The sequence below is a fragment of the Peromyscus californicus genome, unplaced genomic scaffold, assembly GCF_007827085.1.
Source record: "Peromyscus californicus insignis strain IS unplaced genomic scaffold, ASM782708v3 Scaffold_19__1_contigs__length_69161282, whole genome shotgun sequence".
Taxonomy (NCBI): Eukaryota; Metazoa; Chordata; class Mammalia; order Rodentia; family Cricetidae; genus Peromyscus; species Peromyscus californicus.
In genome coordinates this window covers 64,525,131-64,553,098 of record NW_026294491.1, presented here as the reverse complement: position 1 = coordinate 64,553,098, position 27,968 = coordinate 64,525,131, and the positions used below count along the sequence as shown (strand labels likewise).

The window sequence follows — 27,968 nt, the reverse complement described above, 5'->3', positions numbered from 1 at the left end:
GCCCCAGCCTCCCATCTGTCACACTGCCTCAGGCCACACCTGCATTTCTCACGGTCTCCCTGGGGGAGTCCAGAGAATAAGCCCCTTGGCCTTCCTTCCTAGGGTTCCTCTTCCCACCCACCCCCTGCAGGGAGTGTCTTGGGATGGGGCTGATGGGTAAAACTTAGCAGCTTGTGCTCTTTTCACAGACAAGAGTCCTCGTGCCTCATCTCCAAAGCTGGCATCGTGGCTTTATTTGTGCATTGTGAGGGTGAAGGTCACCTTCAGCTCTTCTTTCCCTGATGTGTGCCAGAGTAGAGAGGTGTGGGCAGACCGCAGTAAGCAGACCCAGGTGTGCGTAAGGTTGGCACAAGTCCTTGGGGTTGTAGTCCGTAAGTGTTCATCCTGTTGGAGCAGGGCCGGAGGCCAGGGAGTGGGGACCCTCTGATACATTCTTTAGGGAGCTGTGTTTTTCCTTCCTCAAAGTGGGTTCCTCTGCTTAATGAGCCCTTATTATCTCCCCAGGGAAGAGAAGAGAGAACCCTAAATGAGAAGGGCTGCCTGAAGCTGTCCATCTGAAACAGGCCAAGTAATATGACATGACGTGGGGGTATCCCGTATCAAACCTTCCACCGCTGGAGTCCTGAGTCCTGGAAGGTGTCAAGGCCAGAGGTGTCTTCATGTTGAGGACACCTCACGGGTTATAATAAATATCAGTGGTAAAGAGACAGGGTGATCCTAGGTCATAGTGACTAGATTAAGAGGAATGTGACATCTTTTCCTCCACCCAAATTGCATCCCCTTGGGAGACATGATTGGGGTGAGTGAGGCACTCTTAAGCCCGATGGAAGTCCCCCCGCTGACCTCCAGTCTTACTGATGAGCTTCACCTCTGCCACCACGATGTCCCTACTGACTGCCTTGCACATGTCATACAGGGTAAGGGCAGCCATGGCAGCTGAGGTCAGTGCCTCCATCTCTACCCCAGTGGGGCCTCGGGCCCGGCAGGATGCCTGGATCAGCACGGCGTGGCGCGTGCTGTCCAGCTCCAGCTGTACCTGCACATGGCTCAGGGCCACGTGGTGGCACAGGGGGATCAGCTGACTAGTTAGCTTGGCTGCCTGGACTCCAGCCAGCTGGGCCACTGCCAGAGCATCGCCCTTCTTCAGCTGGTTCTGCTGGACAAGCCTGAAGGCCACAGGTCCAAGAAGGACCACGGCAGAGGCCACAGCCACCCGCTCTGTGTCTGGCTTCCCGCCCACATCTACCATAGCTGCCCGTCCTTCTGAATCCACATGAGTTAGCTGAGTTGAAGTCAGCCCTGGTCCTGAGGGGACAGCAGGGTCCTGGGACCCTATGCTAAGGCACTTTGAGTGAGTGTCAGAGTCTGGGTAGCAGCTGTAGTGTCTCTGAGGGGAGCCGGACCCCAGGCACTGTTGAGACAGAGGAAGGGCCATGGGGACACGGAGTCTTTTCCACAAAGTTGCCATCTGGTCAGAGAGATTCTCTCTGACACTCAGATTTCGAACATGGGGGGGATCCCGGGAGAGAGTGCTCCAACTAGCTGGTGGGGAATCTCGAAGCATCCAAGGCAACCCTGAAAGGCACAAAGGAAAGAGAAGAGACTGAGTCTCCAAACGAGTCCTGTCTCCACCTGTCTCCTGCCCCCTCGCTGTCCCACCAGGAGTTCTCATTCACACCAGGGAGAAGGGAGAACGAAAGTGGAGCCAGGGCAAGCCTTAATCCCCGCAGAGGCAGGCGGATCTCTGTGAGTTCGAGGCCAGCCTGGTCTGGAGAGCCAGAGCTGTTAAACAGACAGAGAAGGAAGCAAACAGAGGGGGCCCAGTTTCCATTTGTTCTCCTCAGGCAGTGGTGGTGCAAGGTCACTTCCAGGTCCCCTGTGCTTCGGAACTTGGTCCCCAAAGTTTTTCTATGACATACCTTGGGCCTGAAGAATGATGCCTGGATCAAACAGCCTTTTGATGTCCATTCATTTTGCTAAAACTAGCTGGATCTCACCCTGAACTACCAATCACAGGTATTTTTACCTTAATACTACCAGTGGAGAAGGAACAGCAATGTCATTCTGAGGAGTAAGACACTAGCAAACAGTTCATCTACTTAAACAATGTCAAGTCCCTACAAGGCCATCAATTGACAGACTGGTTCCATGTCCAGAAAACCTTAGGGCTGCTGTTCCTCAAAGAACAAAGACCATTGTCAGCACCTGACACCAGCAGCTGCTGAGAACTCACAAGGAGTGGGTACTTTCAGCATGGTCCTACCAACTCAGGGACCTCAGGGGTAGGGTCCCTGAGTGGTTCACAGGCTCCTGAAGGTCGGAGAGACCCTGACCGAGGCAACTCTTGTTTTGTGAAAACCAGGCCAGTCTAGTCTCTCCATACACTTCACATAAGGGAGTCCTCATGAAGCTAAAGGCGTCCCTAGCTTCTCTCTTTCCATCACACCAAGTCCCACCCTTGTCTGTTGGAGGGAAGGCCATCAAGACATCCCCATTCTTTGCTGTGAAGATGTATACACCTAGGCCAAGACCCCCAGTGCTGTGGGGATAGGTGGGGGAGAGGTGACTAAGGTCCCTTCCCCAGTGAAATGCCTCTTTGCCATCTGCCTCTTCTGCTCTGGGTGGCCGGTGTGTTGAGGTGGTCACTGGGCTATCTCTGGCCCATGGAATCTGCTTTGCTCTGGACCTCTGTGTCCATTCTGCTCCAAACTCTGAAAGAAGGAACTTTCCTTCAAGTTTCTTAGTGCTTTTTCAGTTCCAATGTGCTAATTCCGAAGGCCTGGATCAGGGTGCGTCCTAGGGGGTCCAGGCTTCATCTGCTGCCACCTGGACACTGAACAGAGCAGCAGGCCCTCCTAGACTACCTGGAGCTTTATAAAGTGGTATTTTCACTTGAAGAAGCACCAAACACTTGAGATTCTCCTGTGCACAGTCCCTGGAGTTAAGGAACAGGGAAAGGTCAAATCTTGGTGTTCAGAGAGCTGCCTCAACTTATGCCTGACCAAGACAACTGATGGGCCACACATATGTACAGGTGGCTCCACGTGGCAGAGAAGGGACATCTACGTCCAGCTGGGGGATCCCACAGGCGAGGAGAAACTCTCTATTTTAACCAGGAGCTCTACTCTCCAAGGAGAGCTAACTCCATGAGTATCAGGTCTGTAGAAGCCCCTGCCCTGATTTTGAGAGAGGGAGAAGGGCCACTCCATAGTCTGGAGACAGAAGGTTTGCTGTGGGGAGGGAAGAGAGAGCAGATATGGAAGGTTTAAGAAAAGATGAAAGAAGACATTTAAAAATAAGGGAAGAATATTAGGGGCAGAGCAGGGGTTGTCTCACAGAGGGGATCCCACCCACCCCACAGGACCCCCCAAGTGACAAGGGTGAGTAGTTACGTACTGATAGTCACCCACCGATGAGGATCATGGGCCGGTTCTTCATCTGGGCAATATTGAACATGCCTGGTGTGAGGGAAGGATGAGCAGAGGAAGGCAGGGGAGGAGAGAGAAGGAGACTTCACTGAAACACGGATGGATGGATGAGCCAAAGGCCTGTGCACAGCCACAGGCCTTCTGACAAAAGCCTCACACATCGCTGCAAGGCCACCCAAGGTGGAGCCTCGAGAACACTCTAGGAATGCCCAGGGACCTGGTACTGCCTCCCTCAGTCCCAAAGACAAGGAACGCGTGGGAATCCAGGGAGCCAGTGGTATCTCTTAGCCTGATAAAACAGTCCTGGAGAATATTGGGGTCCCCCTGTGTAGCCTATGCTATGTCAATTTCCTCAAAGAACAGCCACCATGCCCCAAGTCCAAAGTTCCAATAGGAATGGCCAGTGGCCAGAAGGACACTGAACTGGGCACCTTGGCCCAGGCTTGCTTTATCCTCCACCCTCTCCTTCACACTTCCTCGCACTAACCCCGCCCAGCCCCGCCCAGCCCCGCCCACTCCCACTCAGCCCCGCCCACTCCCGCCCAGCCCTTACCTGCATGTTGCCGCTTCTTCCTACCCACGGCTGCCCCAATGATTCTCAGAAGCTCCTCCTCAGAGGCCCCGGCACGCAGGTGGTCCCGCAGGGACACCTCGGAGTTCCCGAAGAGGCAGACCTGTTGCAGACGAGAGAATAACTTGTAAGTCACCAGCCCCACTGAGCTGAGCATCAATGCTCATGTCTCCCACAGCAGGCTCACACTTGAGGCAGGACCCAGGGCCACGAGGGGCCGAAGGGACTGGATGGAGGGGCCAGAAAGGCTAGACAAGCAAAGGCAAAGTCAGACTTCTGTGTGGGGCTTAGCCATACTCCTTTCAGAGAGAACAGCGTATACTGAGAATTAAACAGGCATGAAGAGAGAACATAAGAATCCAGAGCTGCTGTTACTTTCTGAGATATCTGATGGAGACACCTCTATCACCATGAGCGTGGACCCCAGTGAATGGGGCCGAGTACCCTGGAGGTGGTACACATACCTCGTTTCCCATCAGCCTTTCCTGGTTCCTTCCCGTGTGGACACTACCACCCACTACCCACTTTAGTCCTCCGTCCCTGCTTGGTAGCTGAGCAGCTGAATGTGGTTGGAGAGGACAGCTTTGGGGCTTTTGTCTGTTTGCGAGACAGAAACTCGGTTCTTAGCTAGGGTGTGTCACCCAGGATGGCCGGGAACTGACAGGAACTCCCTCCTCCATTTGACTGTTCTGAGGTGACAGGTGTGAGTACCACACCTGGCTGGAGATGACATCTGTGGCCACTCAGTCTTAGCTCAGCGTCCCCTAGCTATGTGAGAAGCTGGTCCTAAGAATGGATAAGGTGGTGCAGAAACCAACCACCACACTGCCACAGAACCTATGTGTCAGCTGTGTGTGCAGACACAGAAGAGCATCTGAAAAGCCAGCAAAGGGCCGGGCTCTGGAGACTGACGCAGGTCCAGCTTCTTCACTGTGATAGGCATTCCCCCTTCCCACAACACTGGGCCCAGAACCCTCTCCGCCCTTCCCTGACGCTAGTTAATTCCTCCATAGACTTCTGCTTGTGGGCTTCTGGGCTGGCTTCTGCCTGGAGATCAGGAGAGAGGAGGGGGAAGCCCTGCCTTCTCCTCCTTCTTCCCTCCTCTCTGGCAGCAGCTGCTACCCTCCACAGCTAAAGTTCCAACCCTCTCCCCTCAAGGCTGCAGCCTCACTGGCCCTCAGTGACATCACTTCCTCCATCTCCCACCTCCATGAGCCAGCTGTTGGCTGTTGCTCCTCAGAATGCCTCCATGTCCCTAGTTAGTTCCTTGAACCCTACCTCTCACTCTAAGTAGCCATCCCACTCTCTTTAGACACCTTCCATACATTTCCCATAAAACCTTGATGGACAGATGCCACCCCCATTGCCAGGAATTTCTGGCACCAGGAAAAGGCCCCATTTTCAACAACCCAGTGTATACTTCTTTCTGTATTCAAATGGCCGACCAAAAACCTGCAGCTGCAACCCCAATCCTAAAATTCCAGGCCCAGCAGCCACCCCACACATTTCCCCTCCTCCTCTACACACACCACAAAGCTCCTTGATTCTTTTGTCCCATATTTTTTTTCTTTTGTATATATGTGTCTATGTTTCCGGTATATAGGTATAGGTGTGTGTGTGTGTGTGTGTGTGTGTGTGTGTGTGTGTGTGTGTGTGTGTGTCCATGTGCACATATGTGTATGCATATGTGTGGGTATGTGCCTCTCTGTGTGCATGTGTGTGCACATGCATGGAGGCCAAAGGTCAACATCAGGTATCTTCCTCAACCAACCTCCATCTTAGTTTTTGAGACATGGTCTCTCATTGACCTAGATTTCAGCACCTTAGCTAGACCAGATGGCCAGTGAGCTCCAGAGTCTCTTTTCTCCATTTCCCTGGCACTGGGATTAAAACAGTGTGGTCATGCTTGGCTCTTTACATGGGAGCTGGATGGGTCTCCATGATTGTATAGCAAGTACCTTTTTGCTGAGCCATCTCCTCAGCAGGACCACACCGTCACCCTACACATCCACTGAGCGTCTCCTCAGCATGACCTTACACTGTCACCCCACACATTCACTGAGCGTATCCTCAGCACGACCACACCATCACCCCACACATCACTGAGCTGTCTCTACAGCACGATCTCACACCTTTACCCTCACATATTTATATATCTTAATCATTGCTCAATATCCACTTAATAAGTTTAAGTTCAAATCCAACAAAGATGGGGATCAGGCCTCCCTCTTGCTCAGAAACTTCACCTTGCTCCCTACAGTCTGAGTCACATGTTCTGAGTCACTGCTCTCACAGTGTGGACTCTCCAGACCGGATTTCAGGAGTATGAGTCCAGATTGCAGCCATTCTTCAAGGCCCACCATCCTCACCGCCAGCACAGTGTGCCCGGGATAAAGGGTCACTATGCGTCTGCCCACCACCTTTTTGAGTGTGCCAATGAGTTCTTATGGCCTGAAGGGAATGGGCCTTTCACAGCCTCAAGCTCAAACATGGAGCGAGACAACTAGCCAAGTAATGGGTGCTGGTTTCAGAAGTGAGTCCTGGCTGCGTGGAAAAGGCTGACCAGTTGACACAAAGGATCACAATGCTTTTGGCTTCCCTCTGACAGTGCTAGTGCTGGAGAGGATTCCTGATAAACCAGAAGCTGCTCTGAGGACCCAATGAAGTTTGAAGAAACAGGTGACTGCCAACAAAAACACAGATTCACACTGGTCACCCCAAGTTGCCCTCCACTGAGCACTCATCTCCGCTCTGATCAGGAGCTCAGGTGGATGTGAGCGAACAGGACAGAAGTCGTGAGTGGGAGGGGCAGGATGCTCACCTTGAGGTTCCCATCAGCTGTGATGCGTAGCCGGTTGCAGGTCCCACAGAAATGCTCTGACATGGACGTGATGAAGCTGATCTGACCTTGGAAGCCAGGGATCTTAAAGGCCTGGGAGAGAGGGGCAGCTGAAGGGACAGGGCGGGCTATCCCTTGCTCCCAAGATCCCCCTTGCTGATGTCAAGACCCCATTCTGCAGCTCTCTGACAGTGTGGTGGGTGACCCACGAGCCCCCGCCTTTGCCTGGCTTGCTCTGGAGAAGAGTTGCTATGGATACAGGTGTCTGTGGACGACAGGCTAGAGGGCTATGGAGGAGAGGACAGTGCTGCCCCTCTTACCTGCAGAGTATGACCTCTGATGCTACTTAGTCTTACCATCTAGGTTTAGGCTGCTCTCTTAAGCATCACATCCTGTGGCACACCGTTCCCTGGCGCACTCTGAATTTACGGCAGCACCCAGCCACTGGACGAAGGCAGGGCCACCCCCAGCACCACCCTCCTGCTCCCTAACCTTGGCTGTGCTGGATCCTCCTCCGGCACCACCCTCCTGCTCCCTAACCTTGGCTGTGCTGGATCCTCCTCCGGCACCACCCTCCTGCTCCCTAACCTTGGCTGTGCTGGAATCCTCCTCCGGCAGCTTCTCCAGCTCTGGCCACTGCTGTTGGATGGTGTCCAGCATCTCCTTGTAGCTAACCATCTTCCTGAAGTTCCACTTGTTGCCTGTATTTGGTTGCAGGTGGCAGGGGGAGCTTTTGAACCAGAGATGAAGGGGACCCTGCCCAAGGATCAGATCACATCCACATGTGACCCCAGAGCACCCCACACCATCCTCCCACCACCCCAAGTATCGGCAGTACCTGGTGCAGCCCTGAGGCCCACGCACCCCTTCCCTCCCCGGCAAACCCTTGTCGCTCACCGTCAAATGGCATGTACTCAATGAAGCGCACATCCAGGGGAAGATGCTCTGTCAAGGCCACAAAGTCCAGAAGCTCATCTTCATTCAGGCCTCGCATCACCACACAGTTCACCTGACCAAGAACAACTGGGCCGTGAGAGCTGTCTCCAGCATGCTTTCGTGAGGATGACCTTTGGGGTGTCGCACTGCTCAGGACCCCGTCTGTACCTCTCGCCACCCATTACTTCACAGCTGGGGTATTCCATGGGGGCCACTGCTTTTCTCTATACCCAGTGAGGGAGGAGAAGTGGGGGCTAGATGTAACTTGGCAAGAAGCAGTGGGAGGTACACGTCCACTGGCCAGGCTGAGGGCTGTCAAGGGGCCAGGTGTCATGGACCTACGGTCCCCTGGCCCAGTGGGGTCAGGAAGGAAGGCAGAAGTCAGCAGGGGTGACAGATCCTCACCTTCACAGGCTTGTAACCCAGCTCAATGGCTTTGTGGACACCCTCCATGACTTTGTGGAAGCCTGCAGAGAGGGAGAAGCAAGGATTCAGGGACGCCCCCGCTTCTCCAGGGAACCACTAGACCTGTGTGGAACGGAGAAACCCGAAAGACCACCTGGCTTGAGGATCAGCAGGAGTTTTCTCTCACGGGCCAGACAACAAACATTTTAGGTGACGACAGCCAAGAGGCAGCACCCAGATTCTATGTGGGTATAAGACATGAAGCGTGTTCTTACTAATTTCAAAGTATAGCAATATGGCTTTTATTTTTATTTACATTTCTTTTTTGCAGGTACTTAGGTACGTGTGCATGTTCATGTATTTGTAGGGTATATGCATAAGTGGAGGCCAAAACATCCTGGGGTGTAATTCCTCAGTTGTCTTTTCTTACTTAGTTTTATGCACGTGTGTGTGGGGCCTGCATGTATGTCTGTACATCACATGTGTCCCTGGTGCCCATGGAGGTCAGCAGAGGGCACTGGGCCCCTTGGAATTATAGCTACTTTACTGACTACCCTGCCAGTTTCACATGGTTTTTTATAACATGGAATGGAGGAATGTCTATTTTCTCAGGGATATACTATTGTTTAATTGGAGTTCACAGGTCATGTTCTCAATGATTAATGATTACAAATGTTATCTGTAAAACCCATTCCTGGCTCCAAGGTGGTACAAAAACAAGCCATGAGCTGGATGTGGCCTGTGGGCCACAGTTAGCTGACCTATGATCTAGCTGAGTCTTTGCACAGTCTAGATGGGGAAACTGAGGCCCTGCAGTCTTTATATCTGACCTTATATGATGTAGGCCCCTCTCTCACTGGTGTGTCCTCAACAACCATTCCCTTCAGAGGCAGGTGAATGCCAGAGCATAATGGGGGGTGGGCTGGGACGGCACCTTGCTGTTGGCTGTGTCCCTAGGGGAGGTGCTTGTGCTAGGGAAGAGGACAAGCCAGATGGCGCCCAGCTGGAAGCATCCTTCCCACTTCTACCTCCCAGCCTTCTGCTCTCTGGTCACAGCTTCCTCACAGGAAGTCCCTTAGATCCAAATCCTCCCTGCCACCAGGCCAGCAGAACCATCTCTCCCTCGAGCCCAGAGGTCCTCTCCTGCTCTGAGTTTTCTCCCTCCCCACAGCACGTCAGTAGATACCATGAGATCAGCAAAGGCTGTTCTATGTGGTTTTGTTTTGTTCCAGCAGTCTTCAGGGGCTGGACACTGTGTCCTGCACAAACATGAGACTCTGAGTTCCAGCCTAGGACATGTAAAAAACTAGACATGGCGGCAGGCTTGTAATCCTGAGTGTTGCAGAGGAGTCCTGATAAACCAGAAGCTGCAAGGTGGAGAGAGGTAAAGTCCCAGGGCTCACTGACCAGCCAGCCAGACTAGTCTAAAGAAGTGTATTCCAGATCCTGGCAGAGAGTCTATCTCAAAAAGTTCATGATGGACAACCAAGAGGATAACAGCTGAGGTTGTCCATTTGCCTCCACCTACACACACCCACAAGTACATAAACACACACTGTACACACCCACAAGTACATAAACACACACTGCACACACACACAAGTACATAAACACACACTGCACACACCCACACACAAAAATAAAATATAAATAAAGAAGCACATTAAAACTGTATAACTACACTTTGAATTTTGTCAACGTGGATGATGCGGCCCTCTCCAGAGGGAAGAGCTTCAGCCAGAGCTTTGTCAACTTCTGGAAGGCGGCAAGTAGGAGGCTGCACACCCTGGCAGGGAAGGAGGAGGTGTTGGTTCTGCTCCAAATGAAGAGTGTGGAGAGCTGCCTTCCCAGCACCCCTCTGACCTCCAGAGTCCTCGGTTATGGACCACCCACAACCCCAAAATCAAAGGGTGGAGTGCCCATGGTCAAGAGAAGCCACCACACGGGAGACATCTGCAGCAGGGTGTGAGGAAGAGAGGTTTGAAGTACAGATGGGCACAGGGGTGAAACCCTGGGCCTGACACTTCAGGGCAACCACATCCATCTCAGCTGGCCCATGTGTCTCCAGGCAAACAACCTGGCCTGGGTATTAATCCCTTACCAAGCCCAACCAACAGTACATCCATAATACAGACACCAGGAGGAAGCGACCACCCTGCCACACACACAGAGTGTGGCAGAGCCCTGGGGAGACCCACACTTCAGCCTGCCTATGATCACCTTTTCTGCGGACAATGAACTCGAACTTAGCAGGAACCAGAGTGTCCAGGCTGATGTTCACAGCATTGAGCCCTGCCTTCTGGAGCTGGGGCAGCAGCCGGGCTAGGTTGATGCCATTGGTGGTGACACCAATGGTTCTCAGCCCTTCCAGCCGATGAAGTCGTGCTGGAAAGAAAAGAGAAAAGCATTAGACTGTTCTCCCTGGGAAAAGGGCAGGAAAGCAAAACTCTTGTTCTAAATGGAGAGAGTGCAAAGGGGCTTCCACTGGGCTTGATAACAAGTGTGGAAATAAAAACCAGGTGAGAGGCTGGAGAGATGGCTCAGCTACTGAGACCACTTGTTTTTCTTGCACAAAAGCCACGTTCAATCCCAGCACTCACGCTGTAGCTTACAACCAGCTGTAACTCTAGTTACAGGGGCCGAAGCCTTCTTCTGGTCTCACAAGGCACCAGGCACACATGTGACACACACACATACACACAGGCAAAAACACTCGTACAAATAAAATCCAGAATAAAGATAACAACAGCTGAAGGGCTGTGTGGTGGTGAAAGAAGCTGGCCCACAGTGGGAGCGCACTATTAGGAGGTGTGGCTTTATTGGAGTAGGTGTGGCCTTATTGGAGGAAGTGTGTCATTGTGGGGGCGGGCTTTGAAGTCTCCCATGCTAAAGATATTGCCCAGTGTCTCAGTCCACTTCCTGTTGCCTTTGAGTCAAGATGTAGACCTCTCAGCTCCTTCTCTAGCACCATGTCTGCCTGCATGCTGCCTTGCTTCCCGCTGTGACGATAATGGACTAAACCTCTAAAACTGTAAGCCAGCCCCAATTAAATGTTTTCCTTTATAAGAGTTGCTGTGGTCATGGTGTCTCTTCACAGTCATAGAAGCCCTAACTAAGACACACTGGGTACTTGCCCTGTGCTAGATGCTGGCCCTGGGCTGGGTGCTGGACCTGGGCTGGGTGCTGGCCCTGGGCTGGGTGCTGGCCCTGGGCTGGGAGCTCTGCTAAGAGCATCCTACAGATTAGCTCACTGAAGCTGTGAAACAGGGATTGCTCCTCATTCAGTAGACAAGCTTCAAGAAGTTAAGGACATTTCTTCAATTCACAAAGCACAGTCAATGACAGGTGTCATCCTCAACCCCTCTCCTTGTGGTTCTTTCAAACAGGGTCTCCCACTGAACCTGCAGCTCACTGACTTGGTGGGACAGGCTGGCCAGTGCGCCCCACAATCCTCCTGCCCCTGCCCCCACCCAGCACTGGTGTTAGAGCATGCCACCACACCTGGCTGTTGACATGGGTCCTCTTGCTGTCCAGTGAGCACTTTAAGCCATCTCCCCAGCCCCAGAGCAAAAGGAATCCTAAAGAACTACACAAGAGAACAAGAAAACAGCGGGCTGAAAACACCCTACGTGGTCAGTCAGATCCAGCAATGTCTAGAAAAAGATGCACGGTGAGCTGCAGTCTGGATGTTCAATGTCCCTAAGGTCCTGTATGGTAAAGCATTGGTCCCTAGAGTGGTGCTGTTGGGGGTAATGGAGCCTGTAAGAGGCGGAGCCTAGAGAGGCTCTTGGGTTGTGGCACAGGGAGGGGTGGCTAAGAAAGTTCTAGAGGCTCTGAGCATCCTCTCTGTTCCTGCTCAGGGATACATACTGCAACCTTCAGCAGGTCAGAATCCAGGAGGCCTACCTGACCCGAGTTTGAATCTCCAAAACTGTCATTCAAAGAGCCCTTTCTCTCGATGAAATTAGTTGCCCGGGGTATTTCACTGCATAACACAAAGTTAGTAATACAGAGTCAGAATGCTCAGGATAGTTACTTTTAATCAAAGACTAGATTACAGAATTTAAAAAAGAAAACTAACTATTATTTTTCTATAATGAACACGTTTTCTTTTACAATGTGGGTATCTTAGTTAGGGTTTCTATAGATGTGATGAAATACCAGGACCAAAAGCAATTTGGGGAGGAAATGGTTTATTTCACTCCCAGTTCAATGTAACAGTTTGTCACCAAAAACAAAGAGGGCAGAAGCAACCTGATGCAGAGGCCACGGAGGGTGCTGCCCACTGGCTTGCTCCTCATGGCTTGCTCGGCCTGCTTTCTTATAGAACCCAGGGCCACCAGCACAGGGGTGGCACCATCCACAATGGGGTGGGTCCTCGCCCACGAATCACTAACTAAGAAAATGCCCTACAGGCTTGCCTCTAGACCAAATTTACGACGGCATTCTCTTAACTGAGGTTCCCTCCTCTGGGATGGCTTTAGCTGGTGCCAGGTTGACACAGAAGTGCCCGGCATGGTGGGCAAACAGACAGCGCCCACGCCCTTGACCTTTACTTGATTTCCTTCTCTACCAACCATGACGAGGACAAGCTCCTTCCGGCCCTTGGACCAGGGCCTTCCATCAGCTTCACATGGGAGCAGAGACTAAGAGTCCAGTGCTGGAGCCTAGCAGAACTGAGAAAAGGGTGGATCACCAAACTAACCACCTGCTTTAGAAAAACCAGTAAGAGTAGGTAGTTACCTCCAAACTGGAACATTTTCTGCAGGGGGAGAGAGGCTCATGAGCCTCGGGAGACAAACCAAAGTCCACCAGTCTGGGAGAAGGAAAAGGGGGGCGGGGGAGCGGTTCCGGGGGCCCCTCTTTGGCAGGGTAGAAAGGGACAAATTTCTGGGGAAGGAGACTGCACAGCCCAGCTGCAGTGAGGAGTCTGGTGAGCTGTCACTCGTGTTGGGGTGGGCTTTTGAGGATGCAGCTGCCTGTGTTGCTCCTGGAAGTAACCCCCATTTCTACTCCTGCTAGTAACCCCAAAAATCTTGCTGTTTTACCAAGACAGATATTGTTACTTTGGTCTCTTGCGGGTTCCATTTTTGGGGGTAATAGGGGTGTGTGTGTGTGTGTGTGTGTGTGTGTGTGTGTGTGTGTGTGTGTGTGTGTATCTGTTGTGTCTCTCCAAGGAAAGCCTATCACACAACAGCATGTTCATGGTGTAAGAATGAAATTCCATAGCCTTTCTGAAGAGAAGCCATGCACGGGGGTTTACAAAGCCCTTGACCCGAAATTTCGCTTGTCAGAATTTAACCTGAGGTTTATTGGAGAACCACACATTTGACTGTGGAAACAATCCAGTTAACCAACAGTACAGAAGTGGTTGAACCAAGTTTCTCTAGACATGACATGTTACATATCCCAAAACAACTCTGTCAACTAACCCTCTGGGAGTAAGGAAAGGGTGTGTATGTCAAATGGGGTGTGGCTTGAATGTGAAGTGTCCCCATGCTCATTTGCTTGAACACTGGTCTCCAGCTGGTGGCACTGTTCAGCAAAGTCCTGGGACCTCTGGGATCTGGGCCCGGCCGACAGACACAGGATTATAGCTGGCCCCAGCTTGTCCAGTCTCTGCTTCCTGACCGACAGGTCACACAGCAAGCTTCTGCCACCATGGGCCTGGGCCTCACCCTTCCCTGCCGTCAAGTGGCTTTTTGTTAGGCACTGGTAACGGGCAGGAAAAGTACCTAATGCCCTCTTGAGGGACAGAGCAGCTCTAAATAAGCAACGGGTGCAGAGGAGAGGGGCAGGAAGGACAGGGAAGGACGCACACACCATGCGCAGATGTAACCAGCCCTTCCAGGGGCCAACAGCAGAGTTCTCTCTGCCTTGCCCTCTGAAATGTGCAGATGTCCTTTCACTAAAAGAGCAACAGTTGCCGTTTGAAAGAGAGACAGGTTATGGGCTGCCTCTGCCAAATCCATACATTCTAACAACCGAAAGAAAAGGACGGAGAAACTCGTAGGAAGGAGGGCAGTGGTTTAGGACACAGCATGGCCGGGATGAAGGTGACTGGCATAGAATCTGCAGAGCCGAAGGACAGCAAGGCAGGTGAGGCGCTCTGTCTGGCCCTCGGCCACTCCTTGGCACGATCATCCCCATTATGGATCATCACCTGGCCCTTTCTGAAGGACCTGGTGAGTTCATCTGGGAGCCCACTGGGGAGGTCGGGGAAGCTGCTATGCCCTGCTGGGAACAGATGAGGACCACAGGTGGGTACTGACCAACCTCAGGTTCACTCCTCAGCCTCTCCTCCAGGACCCCAGGCCTGGTGGATTGACCAGGTAATGCCTTCCCTCCAACCCTATTTCTCCCCGAGGGAGTCAAGGCAGAGGCCTGAAGACGGGCCTGTGGTGAGAGGCATGAATGAGACACTTGTCATGGTCTGGGAGGACCCGCCACTCTGCTCTGCGTGAGCTTTCACAACCAGATGGATTACAGGAAACCCTCTCTCCACACCCTACAGAACACAGACATCAGGAAACCTCACTGGAGGCCCTATTTCCCTCTCTCCCTCACCCTTCCTCCCCTGTCCTCCCCTCCCATCCAAACAAAAAGATTAACAACAAACAAACAAACTGAGTTAAAAACCCTTATACTAAAGCCATGTGTGGCCATTAACACCTGTAACCCCAATGAGTATAATAACCCTAGCACCGTGGGGGACAGAGCCAGGATGGTGGGGTATGCTGGCTGCCAGCCTAGCTCCAGGCTCAGCTGGAGACTCTGTCTCAAGGGAATAAGATAGAGGGTAATACAGCAGCACAAAGAGATCTTCCTCGGGCCTCCGCCCACATGTGTAGATACCATGCAGACACACACCACCACCCCTTCCACACAACTCTACTCCTCTAAAGTCCTAATTAAAAAAATACAACAAAACAAAAACCTGCCAAAATCAGCCAACAGGAGACAAGCACGACCGCCCTAGTGGGCTTCCTACTGTGATAAAGACCTTGTCCAAAAGCAACTGGAGGAGGAGAGGGTTTGCTGGGCTCACACTTTCTGCTCACAGTCCATCACTAAGGGAAGTTGGGGCAGGAACTCAAGCAGGGCAGGAACCTGGAGGCAGGAGCTGATGTGGAGGCCATGGAGGGGCTGCTTACTGCCTTGCTCCCCAGGGCACACTCCACCTGCTTTCTTATAGAACCCAGGGCCAACAGCCCAGGCGGCCCACCTAGAACGGGCTGGGTCCTCCACCATCACCCAGTAATCAAACTACAGACTTGTCTACAGGCCAGTCTGGTATAGAGGCGATCCTCAACGGACATTCCCTCCTCCCAGATGACCCTGGCTTGTATCAAGGTGACAAAAGCTAGTTAGCACAGTGATAAATATAAAGATAAAAATAATAAAAGTACTAAAATTTTGAAATAGGATTCAGAAAAGACCAAGAGGCTTCATTTCTCCAGCCTTCTTACGACACTGAAAGTGGTGTCACAGGCAGAAATGGCTCAAGCTTCAAAGTCAGGAAAACAAAGAAGTGATTTTTCAGAGTATGGCATATTTCATTTCAAAAATAAACTTATTTATTCTTTATAGAGCACTACACAGCAATAAACTAACTCCAGTCTTCCCACACTCTAATGTAAACTGGCTGAGCTTTATTACAAAGGCGGCATCTTTAATCTTTCAAGAGAAAGGCTGAAAATGATTAAAGGTAAAGACAATCTCGACATAAAGGGAACGGCAGAACCAGAGTAATGTGGGTGGAAACAGCAGGAGCAATCAGTGAGTCGGGAGAAAACCAGGCTGCACTCCCAAGGAAAGAAAAGGAGTAAGAAAACCTGAAATCAAATCACCGTTTACGCTGGGTCACTTGCATGCACTTGAGAAGTGAGGCAGAAGGGTCAGAAGTTCAGTCAGCCTCGGTTACAAAGGGAATTTAAGGCCAGCCTGGGTTAATGAGACCTTATCTAAAAAAAGAAAATTACACACACACACACACACAATTATATAAACATATGTGCACATGTACATATATAGTGCACATATCTACATGTATGTGTGTGCATGTATCTTAAAGTTACATTAGACTTCTCAAAAATAATGCTTGCCTTAAAGAAACAATTGTATGACATTCTTAACATACATGTATACATTAAATTGAAAAACATGGAAGCAATGAGACAGGGTAACACCCAGATACCAGACACTATAAAGAGAAAAGAGATGATGGAAAGAACAAAGTATTAAACAAATAATGGGTAAAAGTTTGCCCGACCTTCTGACAAGTGTTTTATTATACAGGGAAACTACACTGAATGCCAACAGGACACAAAGGAAGAGCCTGTTTGAGGTATAGACACTGCTTTTTAAAATTCAAGGAAACCAGATAAAAAGGAACACTAAGAACTTCCAGAGAAAAAGATCAATTACCTTACAGAAGCAGAACCAAATGAAGTGACATCGGACTCCTCAACGTCAGTGCTGACAAGGAAACATGAAGAGACAGCCATATGGCCTTCTCAACACACAGGAAAGACCCTCAATACCAAATGTTACCTGCTGGGTTTGGAGGGACAGGCTGACTCAGTGCCTTAGGGCATGTACTGCCCTTGCAGAGGACTAGAGTTCAGTTCCCAGCACTCCTTATCAGGAAGCTCCAGAGGATCTGATGCCCTCCTTCTGGCCTCCTTGGGCACTGCATTCTTGTGTGTGTGTGTGTGTGTGTGTGTGTGTGTGTGCGTGCGCGCGCACGCGCATGTGCGTGCATGCATGTGTGAGCACACACACACACACACACAGAATAAAATCCAAACTTAAAAACAAAAACCAGGAGGCAGTGCCTAATTAGTTCACAGCCTGCAGCTTGCCAGGGTTTGAGAGAAAGTGTGGCTGGAAGGAGCAGACATTTGTGGAAGTAGAACAGTCAAGGTCCTGCTGAGTTGAGAAAATCTGAGCAGGCACCCGACAGAGGGCAAATGACAAGCTCCTGGCAAAAGGAAGAGACATGCTGAGAAGCTAGCTGTGTGGGCAGAGAGGAGGGAAGGGGCAGAGTAGTGGCTAACAGGAGCCTGGTCACAGGGGCCTTCTGGTGAGAACTCTGAACTCAATGTCATAGCAAGACACAGACACGGTGATTTGGCATCAAGTAGCTGAGACCTTGGGCAAGACGGACCTCTCCATAGCCATCATTCCTCATCAAAACAGTAAACAGCAGCTGTCTTAAAGGGTGCGGCAGGATCCAATGTCTGCTGTGGGATAACCCCTCTGTATGCTGTGAATTTATTACCATTGGTTAATAAAGAAGCTGCTTTGGCTTATAGCAAGGCAGGATAGAACCAGGCAGGAAATCCAAGCAGAGATACAGGGAGAAGGGAGGAGTCAGGGAGATGCCAGCGAGCCGCCAGAGCAACAGGATGTACTAGAGAACAGGTAACACCACGAAGCCACATGGCAAAATATAGATTAATAGAAATGGGTTAATTTAAGTTATAAGAGCTAGTTAATAATAAGCCTGAGCAATAGGCCAAAGGGTTTGTAATTAATCTTAAGCCTCTGAGTGATTATTTTAAAAGCAGCTGCAGGACCAGGTAGGACAGAAAAGCCTCCGTTTACATATGGCACCCAATGTGGGGCTGGAATTTCCACGTAAGACCTAACAAAGCTTAAAAAGGTTCTAGACACACAAAAATGGAGCCAAGAGCAGCTTCATAGTTCATGTCTCTCACTAAGGACTGCAGTCCCCTGGCTGCAGTGGGCTTCAGCTGCAACATGGCAGACTCCTGCAGTCTATCATGAGCTGCGGTATAAAGAGGCTTCTCCCAGCCACTGCCTGTAGGCTTGAGAGCACAGCCGCAGGCTTAGGAACACAGGCATGCTTCTTAACGATGCTTCTCAGAGTTGTGGGGGTGAGCTCTCATTGGTGCCTCTGCCATGTTGGAAAACCGAGTGGGGCGGAGCCAGCAGCCAAAGCCACACCTTTGGTCCTAGCCATGCCTGCTTAGCAGTTTAAAGCAACGGTCAGAAACGGATTACAGATACACAATAAGGACAGATTCGGATTAAAAAAGACCTCTAAAAGGGTCACAATGTATTTAAAAAGTATGCATAGGCTTAGGAGAGAGAGGAAAAAGAATAGAGACAGTTATAGATTAAAAAAATAATTTAAGGATAATAAAATGAGGTCCTTGAAAAAGGAAGAGTAATAAACATTATAATAAGCCACATAAAGATGGAAAATACACAAAGAGCCTGAAATATGTATATTATTGTGTTTTCTTTGGATTTTGACTGTTAATGAGCTAAATGCTGAGAGACATTTGATTGTGGGGGCTGCTAAGTTAAACCAACATATATGTTTTGAGGGTAACTTGACTTCAAAATTTATGTCTAAGGATATATTACATTGGAAAAGAGGTTCTGCTTTTGTTTCCACAGAAGATGGGAAGCTATAGATTCCTTCCAGGTTAATATGGTTCCATCAAGAAAGACCCCCTGAGAGGTCTCCAATGGGAGCAATGGCCCAGATGATCCGACATTCAGAACAGCTTCAAGGCAACTGGCTAGGATGATGCAGCATCACAGACTACTACAGCCAAGATTTAACCATAATTCTACATTTTCTCAAGGTCCCTCAAGATTACCAGCACCCACCTATCAGCAGGAAGTAGTCTAGAGAACTACGTCCAAATTCTCAAAAATTGTTTATAAGTGTTTGTTTTCTTTTAAGGGGGGGTTGATGATAAATTGTTATTGATCACAGTCAATCTCCTTCTAAAAGAAGAAAGGGAGATATGATACAGAAAATTTGAGAGAAAAGGGGAGATTATTGAATCTACTTTTATCCAAAAAACAACTGTTAACCTCAAAATATATTACATTGGTAAGGATTTTAGTTTATTGATATAAATTTAAAGTTAATTTTGTTATACTGTATGTATAGTTCTACTCTTGTTTAAGATATTGTGTTTATATATCTCAATTGAAAATGTAATATAATTAAGAAATATAGATTTACAAAAGTACAGTTAGTCATCTAAAATAGTCAAACTTATAGTCATGTTAGTTAGGTTTTCTAGATATACAAAGATATATTTCAGATAGATTGGTATTCTTCAAACATTTCAAAGACCTACAGAATATGATATTTAAAATGTTTTAAAAACTTGGACTTTTCATGACAGTGAGACACATCTGCTTCTGGCAGCACCATTGTACTCCAGAGAAAATGATGGGCATCAAAGAAATCCTATATGGAGTTTATTTTCTTCATGGCAAAAGCTGACCATGTGGGCAAAGAAAGTGCCCTTGCTTCAACTGCTGACAGTTACTGTCCAAACTGGACCAGCAGGACACAAGAAAGGTGACTGGCAAGCTTTGCCAAGACAAGGTAGGCCAGTCCTTCAAAATTCCCTGCTTCATAGGAAAGTTTGTCAGATATACTAGGCCTGTAGGCCAAAGATGGATGCCCCGATATTACAGAGGAACCTTGGGTGACTGTCCAGGCAGCCAGCTGTCTCTGCCATTTCTCACATTTTTTGGAAGTCACTTGCTAGCACTTCCTGCTTACTCAGGTAATATTATTTCCTTCTCAGGTATTTGATGGAATTGAAGAGTAGATAGTTATAGTTTTCTTAGTTATAATAAAAAGGTAAATTAGATATAAAACTTTTAATTCACCAAGATAGGATAGATAATTAAATATTTTCTCTAATATTGTCAAATACAAATAGACTAGATAGTGTAACTATAATTCTTATTTGATAACTATTTTGTTATATGTAATTTTACTATGTTAAAGTTAAAACCTTCCTTTTTGATTAGACAGAAAGGGGGAAATGCTGTGGGATAACCCCTCTGTATGCTGTGAATATGTTTTTATTATCATTGGTTAATAAAGAAGCTGCTTTGGCCTATAGCAAGGCAGAATAGAGCCAGGCAGGAAATATAAGCAGAGATACAAGGAGGAGTCAGGGAGATGCCAGCGAGTCGCCAGAGCAACAAGATGTACTAGAGAACAGGTAATGTCACAAAGCCATGTGGCAAAACATAGATGAATAGAAATGGGTTAATTTAAGTTGTAAGAGCTAGTTAATAATAAGCCTGAACAATAGGCCAAAGGGTTCATAATTAATCTTAAGCCTGTGAGTGATTATTTTAAAAGCAGCTGCGGGACCGAGTGGACAGAAAAGCCTCCGTTTACAAATGTCTACATGAGTGACAGCTGTCAAATAAGCATTAGTTGAATGAGACAAGAGATGAAGGCACTCACCCACGATATCCACCACATCTGGCCGGATGAGGGGCTCTCCACCTGTGAGACGGATCTTATCCACACCTTCTTTCACAAAGAGCCGAGCAAGGGTCAGGATCTCCTCTGTGGTCAATAAGTCAGCCTTGGGGGTCAGGGACACACCCTCCTCAGGCATGCAATATCGGCCTGAGAAAAGGAAGGGGATGGAGAGGTGGGGACAGGTGTGGCAGGCAGGAGATGCCCCTGCTCCTCAACAGGCTAACTGTAGTCCTGAATCCCATCTGAATGGTACACACTCACTTGGTATTTCTCCTCTCCCTGTAGTCTGGCCTCCCTATCCCTCCACCAGGGAGCTGAGTATAGGTTAAAGATGATAAACGAGGCCCAAAGCAGAGCCTGGCTGAGAGCAGGGGAATGCCTGAGATGCTGGCTCCTTCACTCTGAAGGCAGCTGGGCAGACTGTCCTAGAAAGGCCTACAAAGGCCAGGGCCATGGGCCTGCGTCTGTTATCATGGTCCATTCTCACTCTATCTAGCTGTGGTAAAGTCACCTCTTCTGCGCATGCCATGAGATAAAGGAATGATCTGGCTTGGTGAAAGCCATTGCCCCCTGTTACTACAGTGTCCCCAGATCCATCCTATGTGCAGATTTGCATCAGGCTGGAAAACTTAGGGGCTCTTTGTCGAGATGGAGGAGTAGAATGGGATGAACAGGTGAGCTGTGGAGGCAGGGGTACGGTGCCCTACCATCACTTTCTGCAGGCTGCCTTCATCACGAGTCAGGCCAGATCTGCTAGACTCACAGACATGTCCATCCCTGTCGATGGGCTGCATGTGGCCCCAGACAGCTGTCAGCATGGCCCAACACAAAATCACAAGCTCAAAACATTGTGAGATCTTTTGCAATTGTATGTATGTGTGTTCAGATTTATGTGCAAGTGCATGTGTGCATGTAGAGGTCAAAGGCCAACCTGGAGTGGCCTCCTCAGCCACTCTCCATCTTAGTTTTTTGAGACAGGGTCTTATTTTTATTGGGAGCTTGCTGATTGAGCTAGGCTGGGTGGCCAGTGAAGGGGTCCACCTAACCCTGTCTTCCCAACACTGGGATTATGAGAGCACCTCCATGCCCTGCCTTCCATGCCCTGCCTTTTTTTTTTAACATGGGTTCTGAAAATTGAACTCAGGGTCTCATACTTGCATGATGAGCACTTACTGAGCCACCTCCTGGACCCTTACAATTGTGAGTGTGTGTGTGTGTGTGTGTGTGTGTGTGTGTGTGTGTGTGTGTGTTTCTTTGGAACCCAGCTACCAGCTTCTCAGTGTGATCTTTGTAGACATCAACACCTAACAAAATCAGAGGGTTGGAAATGCCTACTGGAGCCATAAAGTCAAATATGCACAATGAATGCACATTTGGACTCTCAAGACTAAAGAGACAGTGAGAACAAATAGTGTATGTTGTTTGATTACCAAATACGTGTGCATTTACTTACTCACTACTTATTGAGAAACATGGTAGGGGCAGGAGGAGAGGCAGGAGGAAGGGGCAGGAGGAAAGGGAGGAAACAGGGAAGTGGGGCTAAGAGGGAGAAGAACAGGCTGAGAGGAAAGAAAGGAGGAAGAGCCACACTAGAAGTCTGCAGCCGTGGACACACCCCGAGAGCAGCCCAGGAGTGCAGGACGGGTTCTGTGTGCTGGTGTGGCTGTAGCTGGTCCAGCACAGGCCTGGGGCATCTCACGGCCATGGCTCTATTTATCACTCTTCTGAAATGTCCATTACCCACCCCCACCCCTGCTACACGCACACCCCAGGCCATGTCCTGGACTTTGGACTCTGAAGGGAAACAGGAGGACAGAGCTCTGAGGAGGGAGAACAGCCCCAGGTCTACCCTTATTCCTAAACCCGATCACAACTCTGCTTCCAAATCTAATCTCGAGGAGAACCTAGTTTCCAGGATCCAAAAGCAAACTTCGACCTGTGTAGCCGCCAAGAGGCTGACCAGCTGCCAATGAGGTGAGGTGAGTGGGAGGTGCATAGGGGAAGGGGAGGGCTGAGGAAGGTTTTCAGACAGAAGTGACTGCAGATGTCACCTTAGCAGAGGGACAGTGGCCCAGAAGGTGACTCACATCGGAGGTTGCACTTCTCTGTGAGAGAGATCCGCAGGTAACTGTGCTGCCGGCCAAAGCTGTCCGTGAGGAAGGCAGAGAAGGGAGCAGCATGCTCCTGGAGGAACTGCAGCCTCATGGACAGCTCCTGCAAGGACAGGGACATGATGAAGATATGGGCCCTTGCTGTTGGCTCTGTGGCCCTGGGCCACAGCTCTGGCTCAGCTGTGGAGAACTGAGGCAGCCCAGAGATGGGCTGCCTCTCCCTTAGCTTGCACAGTACCTCCCTCCCTCCAGTTATCCACAGTAACCAGGACTGTCCCTCTCCCTGACAGACTGAAGGATGGGCCCACCGCTGAGACTGTACAGACATCTTCCCTACAGGAGTTTGCCCAAGCCGGTGCTTTCAAGCTGGAGGCTGAGTGCTGGCAAGTCTAGGGTCTTCTTTACACAGTCCCTATACTTTGCATTCCTTACCCAGTGCCAAAAGGAAGGATTAGTCAGTCATTGTGTGAGGCCTGGGGGAAGAGATCACTGCAAGCTCCAGGAGATGAGCGACCTAGGAGCCAGGTTTGGGGAAGAACGGCACCTTCCTATTCACCACCAGCTACAGAGAATCACTCCAGGTTCCAGTTCTCAGTGGCTGAGGTGTTCCTCCCTTCAACTTAACATGTGGTTGTGCAAAGGCTGGGGAGGAGCCAAATAAATCCAGGAATAGGGAGCGAGAGGACCAAGGAACGTGACTCAGCAGAAACCTGAGAGCAAGCCTGGCCATGGAGTAATTAAGGGGCTGGCCATTAGCCCAACCTGCCAACACACACCCTTCCCTCCTAGCTGGCCAAGCAAATTTATCATTTGGATACAGCAAGCTCCATCCCCGGGTTCTTCTCCTCCCACACCTCGTGACCCCACCCCACTTCCCTCAGTTTCCTGGGGTAGGGGGTATGACCCTCTCCCATCCAAGGGGTCCAATGTTGACCACAGTATGTCAAACTGCTGTGGAACATGTCAGCCTGCCCCTAATCTTATGAGGAAAATGACAGAAGCAAACCCAGCTGCAGAGTCACCTCCAGAGGGGTCTCGCCCTGTACAAGGCTCTTGACGCAGGCAGCCCATCAGATTTACCACAGAGCTTCTAAGACAGCTGGAGAGTCCAGCCCCCAAGAGTGACTTCCTCTGGTGTCTGAACTCTGCACTCCGCAGCCAGGGCTGAGGAAACTTTTAATCCAGGAGTAGCAATCCTGGTTCTGAGCACAGATTTTGGAGCAGGTAAACCTGAATTATAAACCTAGTTCTAGCTACTGGCCGAGCACCTGGATCCTCTCAAGTTCCAGGCATGCCCCTGCCTTTGGATGTTGCAACACAATGTTGTCATCTACAAAGTTTATTTGCCTTTGGATGTTGCAACCCAATGTTGTCAACTACAAAGAACCACACAACTATGTTTAAAAAAAAAAAAATAAAGAAGATAACGTTTTAAGTTATGGCTTTGTGTTGGGCCACACCCCAAGCTATCTGGGGGCAGAGGTGGCTTTGTAGGTTGTGTAATGGGCATGCTGGAAGAACTGAGGACATTCTAGAGAGATGCTGTGTCCCTCACTGTCTGGACTGTAGAAACAAGGTATCCCAGAGAATTGGAATTCCCCCAGAGTCTCATGCTGAGAGAAAGAAAAGATGCCAGCCAGAGGGGGGCCTTGTCTTCCTGCAGAGACCTCACTGTGTCCTGCCAGACCACTTCTCAGGGAGACTGGATGAGACAATGAGTCAGTGATGGACAGAGCCACACTTTGACCAGGGCCGCTCAGCTATGCACACCTCCTGACTTCTATTTACAACTAAACCTCGTGTCAGAACCCCAGAGATGGATCTGTAGGGGGAGGTGTCCACTGAGTCTCTCTGTCCCTCTTCCCAGTATGGCCACACTGAATAAAACTATTCTTTTTCTGCTTATCACTATTAATTTGACTCTTGTGGCTTCTTGAGGATGGTGGCCAAGCCTGGCGTACTCCAGCTGGGCACAGGCTCTGACATGACTGCAGTGACAGTCGGACATGCCTGCTTAGCCTTCTCTTCTGCACAGAGAAGACAATCCCATCTAACTCAACTGAAGGGTCCCTTACAGACACTGCCAACAAGCCACTGCCATCTGACTGTTAACACTGTCAACGTGGCCTGACCTAGACCTGCCCAGGAGACAAGCCTAGGAAACAAACCCCTCTAGGCAAAGGAGAGATGATCTAGACTAGATTAGTTGAAGTGGGAAGTGCCTGCTTTACAAGCATAAGGACCCACGTCAATCCCCAGAAGCCATGTTTAAAAAGCTAAGGCGAGAGCTCTGGTGCTCACTGGCTAGCCAGCCTACCCGAATTTTCAAGCCCTGGTTCCCAATAAAAGACCTTGTCTCAAAATCAAAGTGGACTACAGCTGAGGAAAGACACCTGAGACTGCCTTCTGGCTTCCAAAAACACAGGCACATGCACGTGAACATACATCATACATACACACACATACACACACACACACACACACACACACACACAGTATCTCAAACTATTGAATAAAAGCTGCCCAAGCTTGATTATATGGCCCTCTCCCCCATGACCTGAGAGTGAGGGGTCTTCCCATCTCTAGCTCCAGCATGTCTACTACCCTAAGACATGGATTTTAAGGGTCTGGGCAGGTTGGAAGTGAGGAAGAAAGACCTCCCAGCACTGTCCTCCCTGCTCCCCCCCCCAGCACTGTCCTCCCTGCCCCCCAGCACTGTCCTCCCTGCCCCCCAGCACTGTCCTCCCTGCCCCCCCAGCACTGTCCTCCCTGCTCCTCCCCCAGCACTGTCCTCCCCGCCCCCCCCCCCCAGCACCACCCCTCTGCTTTCTCCTACACCTACTTTCTGTCTTCAACACCCACTTGCCACTTCTGGTCTTCTCTAGAACTCTGAACATCTAGGCAACTTTGCCTTACCCAGTCACCCCATCCTTTAACCCCACCAGAGAGAGCAGGCTCAGACCTCAGCCTCCAGGAAGTCAGAAGAGAGTTCCAGAGAAAGGGTATACCTGAATTGAGCTAAATCCTTTAGGGAAGATGTCTGGCCCTCCTCAGTCTTCCCCGGCATCTGTGAAAGCTGCCTGCCTGTCTTTAGACTGACCCAAGGCCCCCTCTCCACTCTCCCCATGGCCAGCTTCCATGTAAGACTCACTTTTCTTTCATACCCACACCATGATACACAGGATGCCCAGTGAGCATCCACCATGGCTCTCTACCTCAGACCACCAGCCCTGGGGAGGGCAGGCAGAGGGTCCCTGCAAGAAAGGAGGGCAGGATGAGGATCCTGGATGATCACACCTCTGCTCCTGCCCACTGGCAGTTCTGTTAAGGAGGTGAATACATAATTTCACCTCACCTCTAAGATTCTCTTTCAGAGTCCTATGTCCTATGCTCCTGGACGAGGTGAGCTGGTCCAAGCCTCTGGATTTACAGAAAGCAAGGAAAAGTGAGAGCTCAGATTAGAAGTCAGATAAAATTAGAGACCAGCAAAAGATCATAGGTCTCCTTACGTCTCACTGTTCCACCTAACACATTTAATGTGCTTCAAGCAGCCAAAACTATTTGCTGACATGGCTGTCTGCATGCCCTGTGGGAAGCTGTGGAAATACCTAGAAAGGCTGTGGGAGCCCTAGCATCCAGGGACTTCCAACTGGTGGAACACGGTGGCAACTAAGATATTCAGAATGCAATGTCTGATGGCACCGTTGACAGAATGATGCTTGTCCAGGTAGGAGGGGCCTAACAGGCCTTACCACAACACCTGCCACAGGCTGAACGAATCAATAATCACCACACATCAACACAACGGGACCTGCGTTCACCAGGTTCTGAGTGTACAGATTAACACACATGAACACTTAAGCTCTATGACACCCTATGATGAAGACATTAACACCCCTACCCTACAAAACACAGGCCCCGATTCTCTGAGAGAAGAGAGTCACATGGCTAATAAGGTGTGGGACTCATTCAAACCCCAGGATTCTGCTCTGGAGCCTGTGCCTTTCTGCTCTATCACTCATGCCCTCACCATATAAAAGACCTGGTACAGCGTCTGAAGGGAGAGGATAGCACAGGTCTTCTTGGGGTTTAGGTTCCTGCTGCTCTGCCTCACGGCGACCTGAGTTACCTGAGCACGAAAGGCCATCGGTCAGTCACGTTGCACAGGCCCTCTCACAAAAAGTACAAAATAATTATGAGGAAGAAGAAAATTCTTTTTGCTAGTATCGTTTTTAAAACTCTCACAGTGGCCTCGGCTTCCCTAGCTTTTCACTCAATCAAGCACAAAGTTCAAGGCTTTGAAGATCCCTATAACAATAAGCCTGCTTTATCTGAGGATTCCGGAGAGGCAGGTCTGAGGAAGTGAGCGCTCTGGCAGAAGTCCACCTGTGTCTTGAGCAAGACAGGAGCAGGAGCGTCAAATATTATGAAACTCAAGAGTCCCAGGACATCAAGCCCTGTCCTGGGAGACATGGAGAAGGAGCTACAGGAAAAGGAACCGGCCCCCCTGCAAATGTTTCCCTAACCATACAGGAACAGAGTGGTACAATGGGGGCCTGAAGGACCCTGCCCCACACTAGGAAGACAGGCAGGAACTCCTCCCCTGGAGCTTAGTATTGCTCTGTTCCTGACTAAAAAGAGGCCAAGCCCTCCCAAGAGAAACAGGATAGATCACGGAGCCCTGCCACTACAAAGTGACAACCGACTGTGGGCGGCACCTGGATAACATTTTTTTTTTTTTTTTTAGTCCCTGTCACACTAAGAAGCAGGTGTCCTGGCCACACTTGACTATGTACGGGCACCCTCCGCTCAGGAGGTGAGGGGAAACCGTTTAAAAGGTTGGGTGTCAGGGAAGGCTAAAACAGCTCATTGGAACCGAAGTCTCACTCCCAGGTAGCCCCTATTTCCTGCAGGCAGAGACCTGCTAGAAAGTGGCACAGCCCGGGTAAGGGAGTTCAAGGGAAACTCTGAGGAGTCCCTCCCGCTGGGTAGGAGTGAACTCAAGCAACCCATCAGTGAGTGCCCTGGGTCGCCCCAGCAGAGGCCTCCAGGACAGGACAGGGTGCTTTCTCCACCTTCAGGGTGGCACGCTTGGATCGCCCTCCAGTTAGGTGAGTGCAGGCGGGCGGGGTGGGCTCACCTCCCTGGCAGGTCGCGAGGGCTCCCCGGGGCGGGGCTGCGTCACCGGAGCCCCCGAGCTGCAGCCCCGGGTGCTGGACTTCAGGAGCCGCCGCAGCATCCGGAAGGCAGACCGCGCCGCCATGAAGCTAGCAAAGGGAAGTGCCTGGCCTGGAGTGGGCCTCGGGAGCACTGTAGCCCGGGACCTGACACGGGGTCACTTCGGAGGGGAGGAGCGGAGGGCGGTGATCAAACAGCCAATCAGCGAGAGCGC

General features: G+C 50.2%; 1 protein-coding gene across 2 annotated transcripts; it reads right to left on the bottom strand.

Moving 5' to 3' along the window:
- Window positions 1-205: 205 nt before the first annotated feature.
- Mocs1 (molybdenum cofactor synthesis 1) lies at window positions 206-27,919 on the bottom strand. 2 transcript variants are annotated; one of them, XM_052745589.1, is made up of 11 exons: window positions 27,717-27,919; window positions 22,553-22,679; window positions 20,445-20,612; window positions 10,400-10,564; window positions 8,180-8,241; window positions 7,736-7,847; window positions 7,427-7,539; window positions 6,821-6,931; window positions 3,982-4,102; window positions 3,411-3,458; window positions 206-1,575 (listed from the first exon to the last, which is right to left on the bottom strand). In XM_052745589.1, exons 1-11 carry the CDS (start codon window positions 27,837-27,839, stop codon window positions 815-817), a joined length of 1,911 nt encoding a protein of 636 aa, XP_052601549.1. In that variant the 5' UTR covers window positions 27,840-27,919; the 3' UTR covers window positions 206-814. The 2 variants fall into 2 exon arrangements, with proteins under 2 accessions (XP_052601549.1, XP_052601550.1); XM_052745590.1 differs by having other exon boundaries at window positions 1,461-1,575; window positions 3,397-3,458.
- Between the last annotated feature and the right edge of the window lie 49 nt (window positions 27,920-27,968).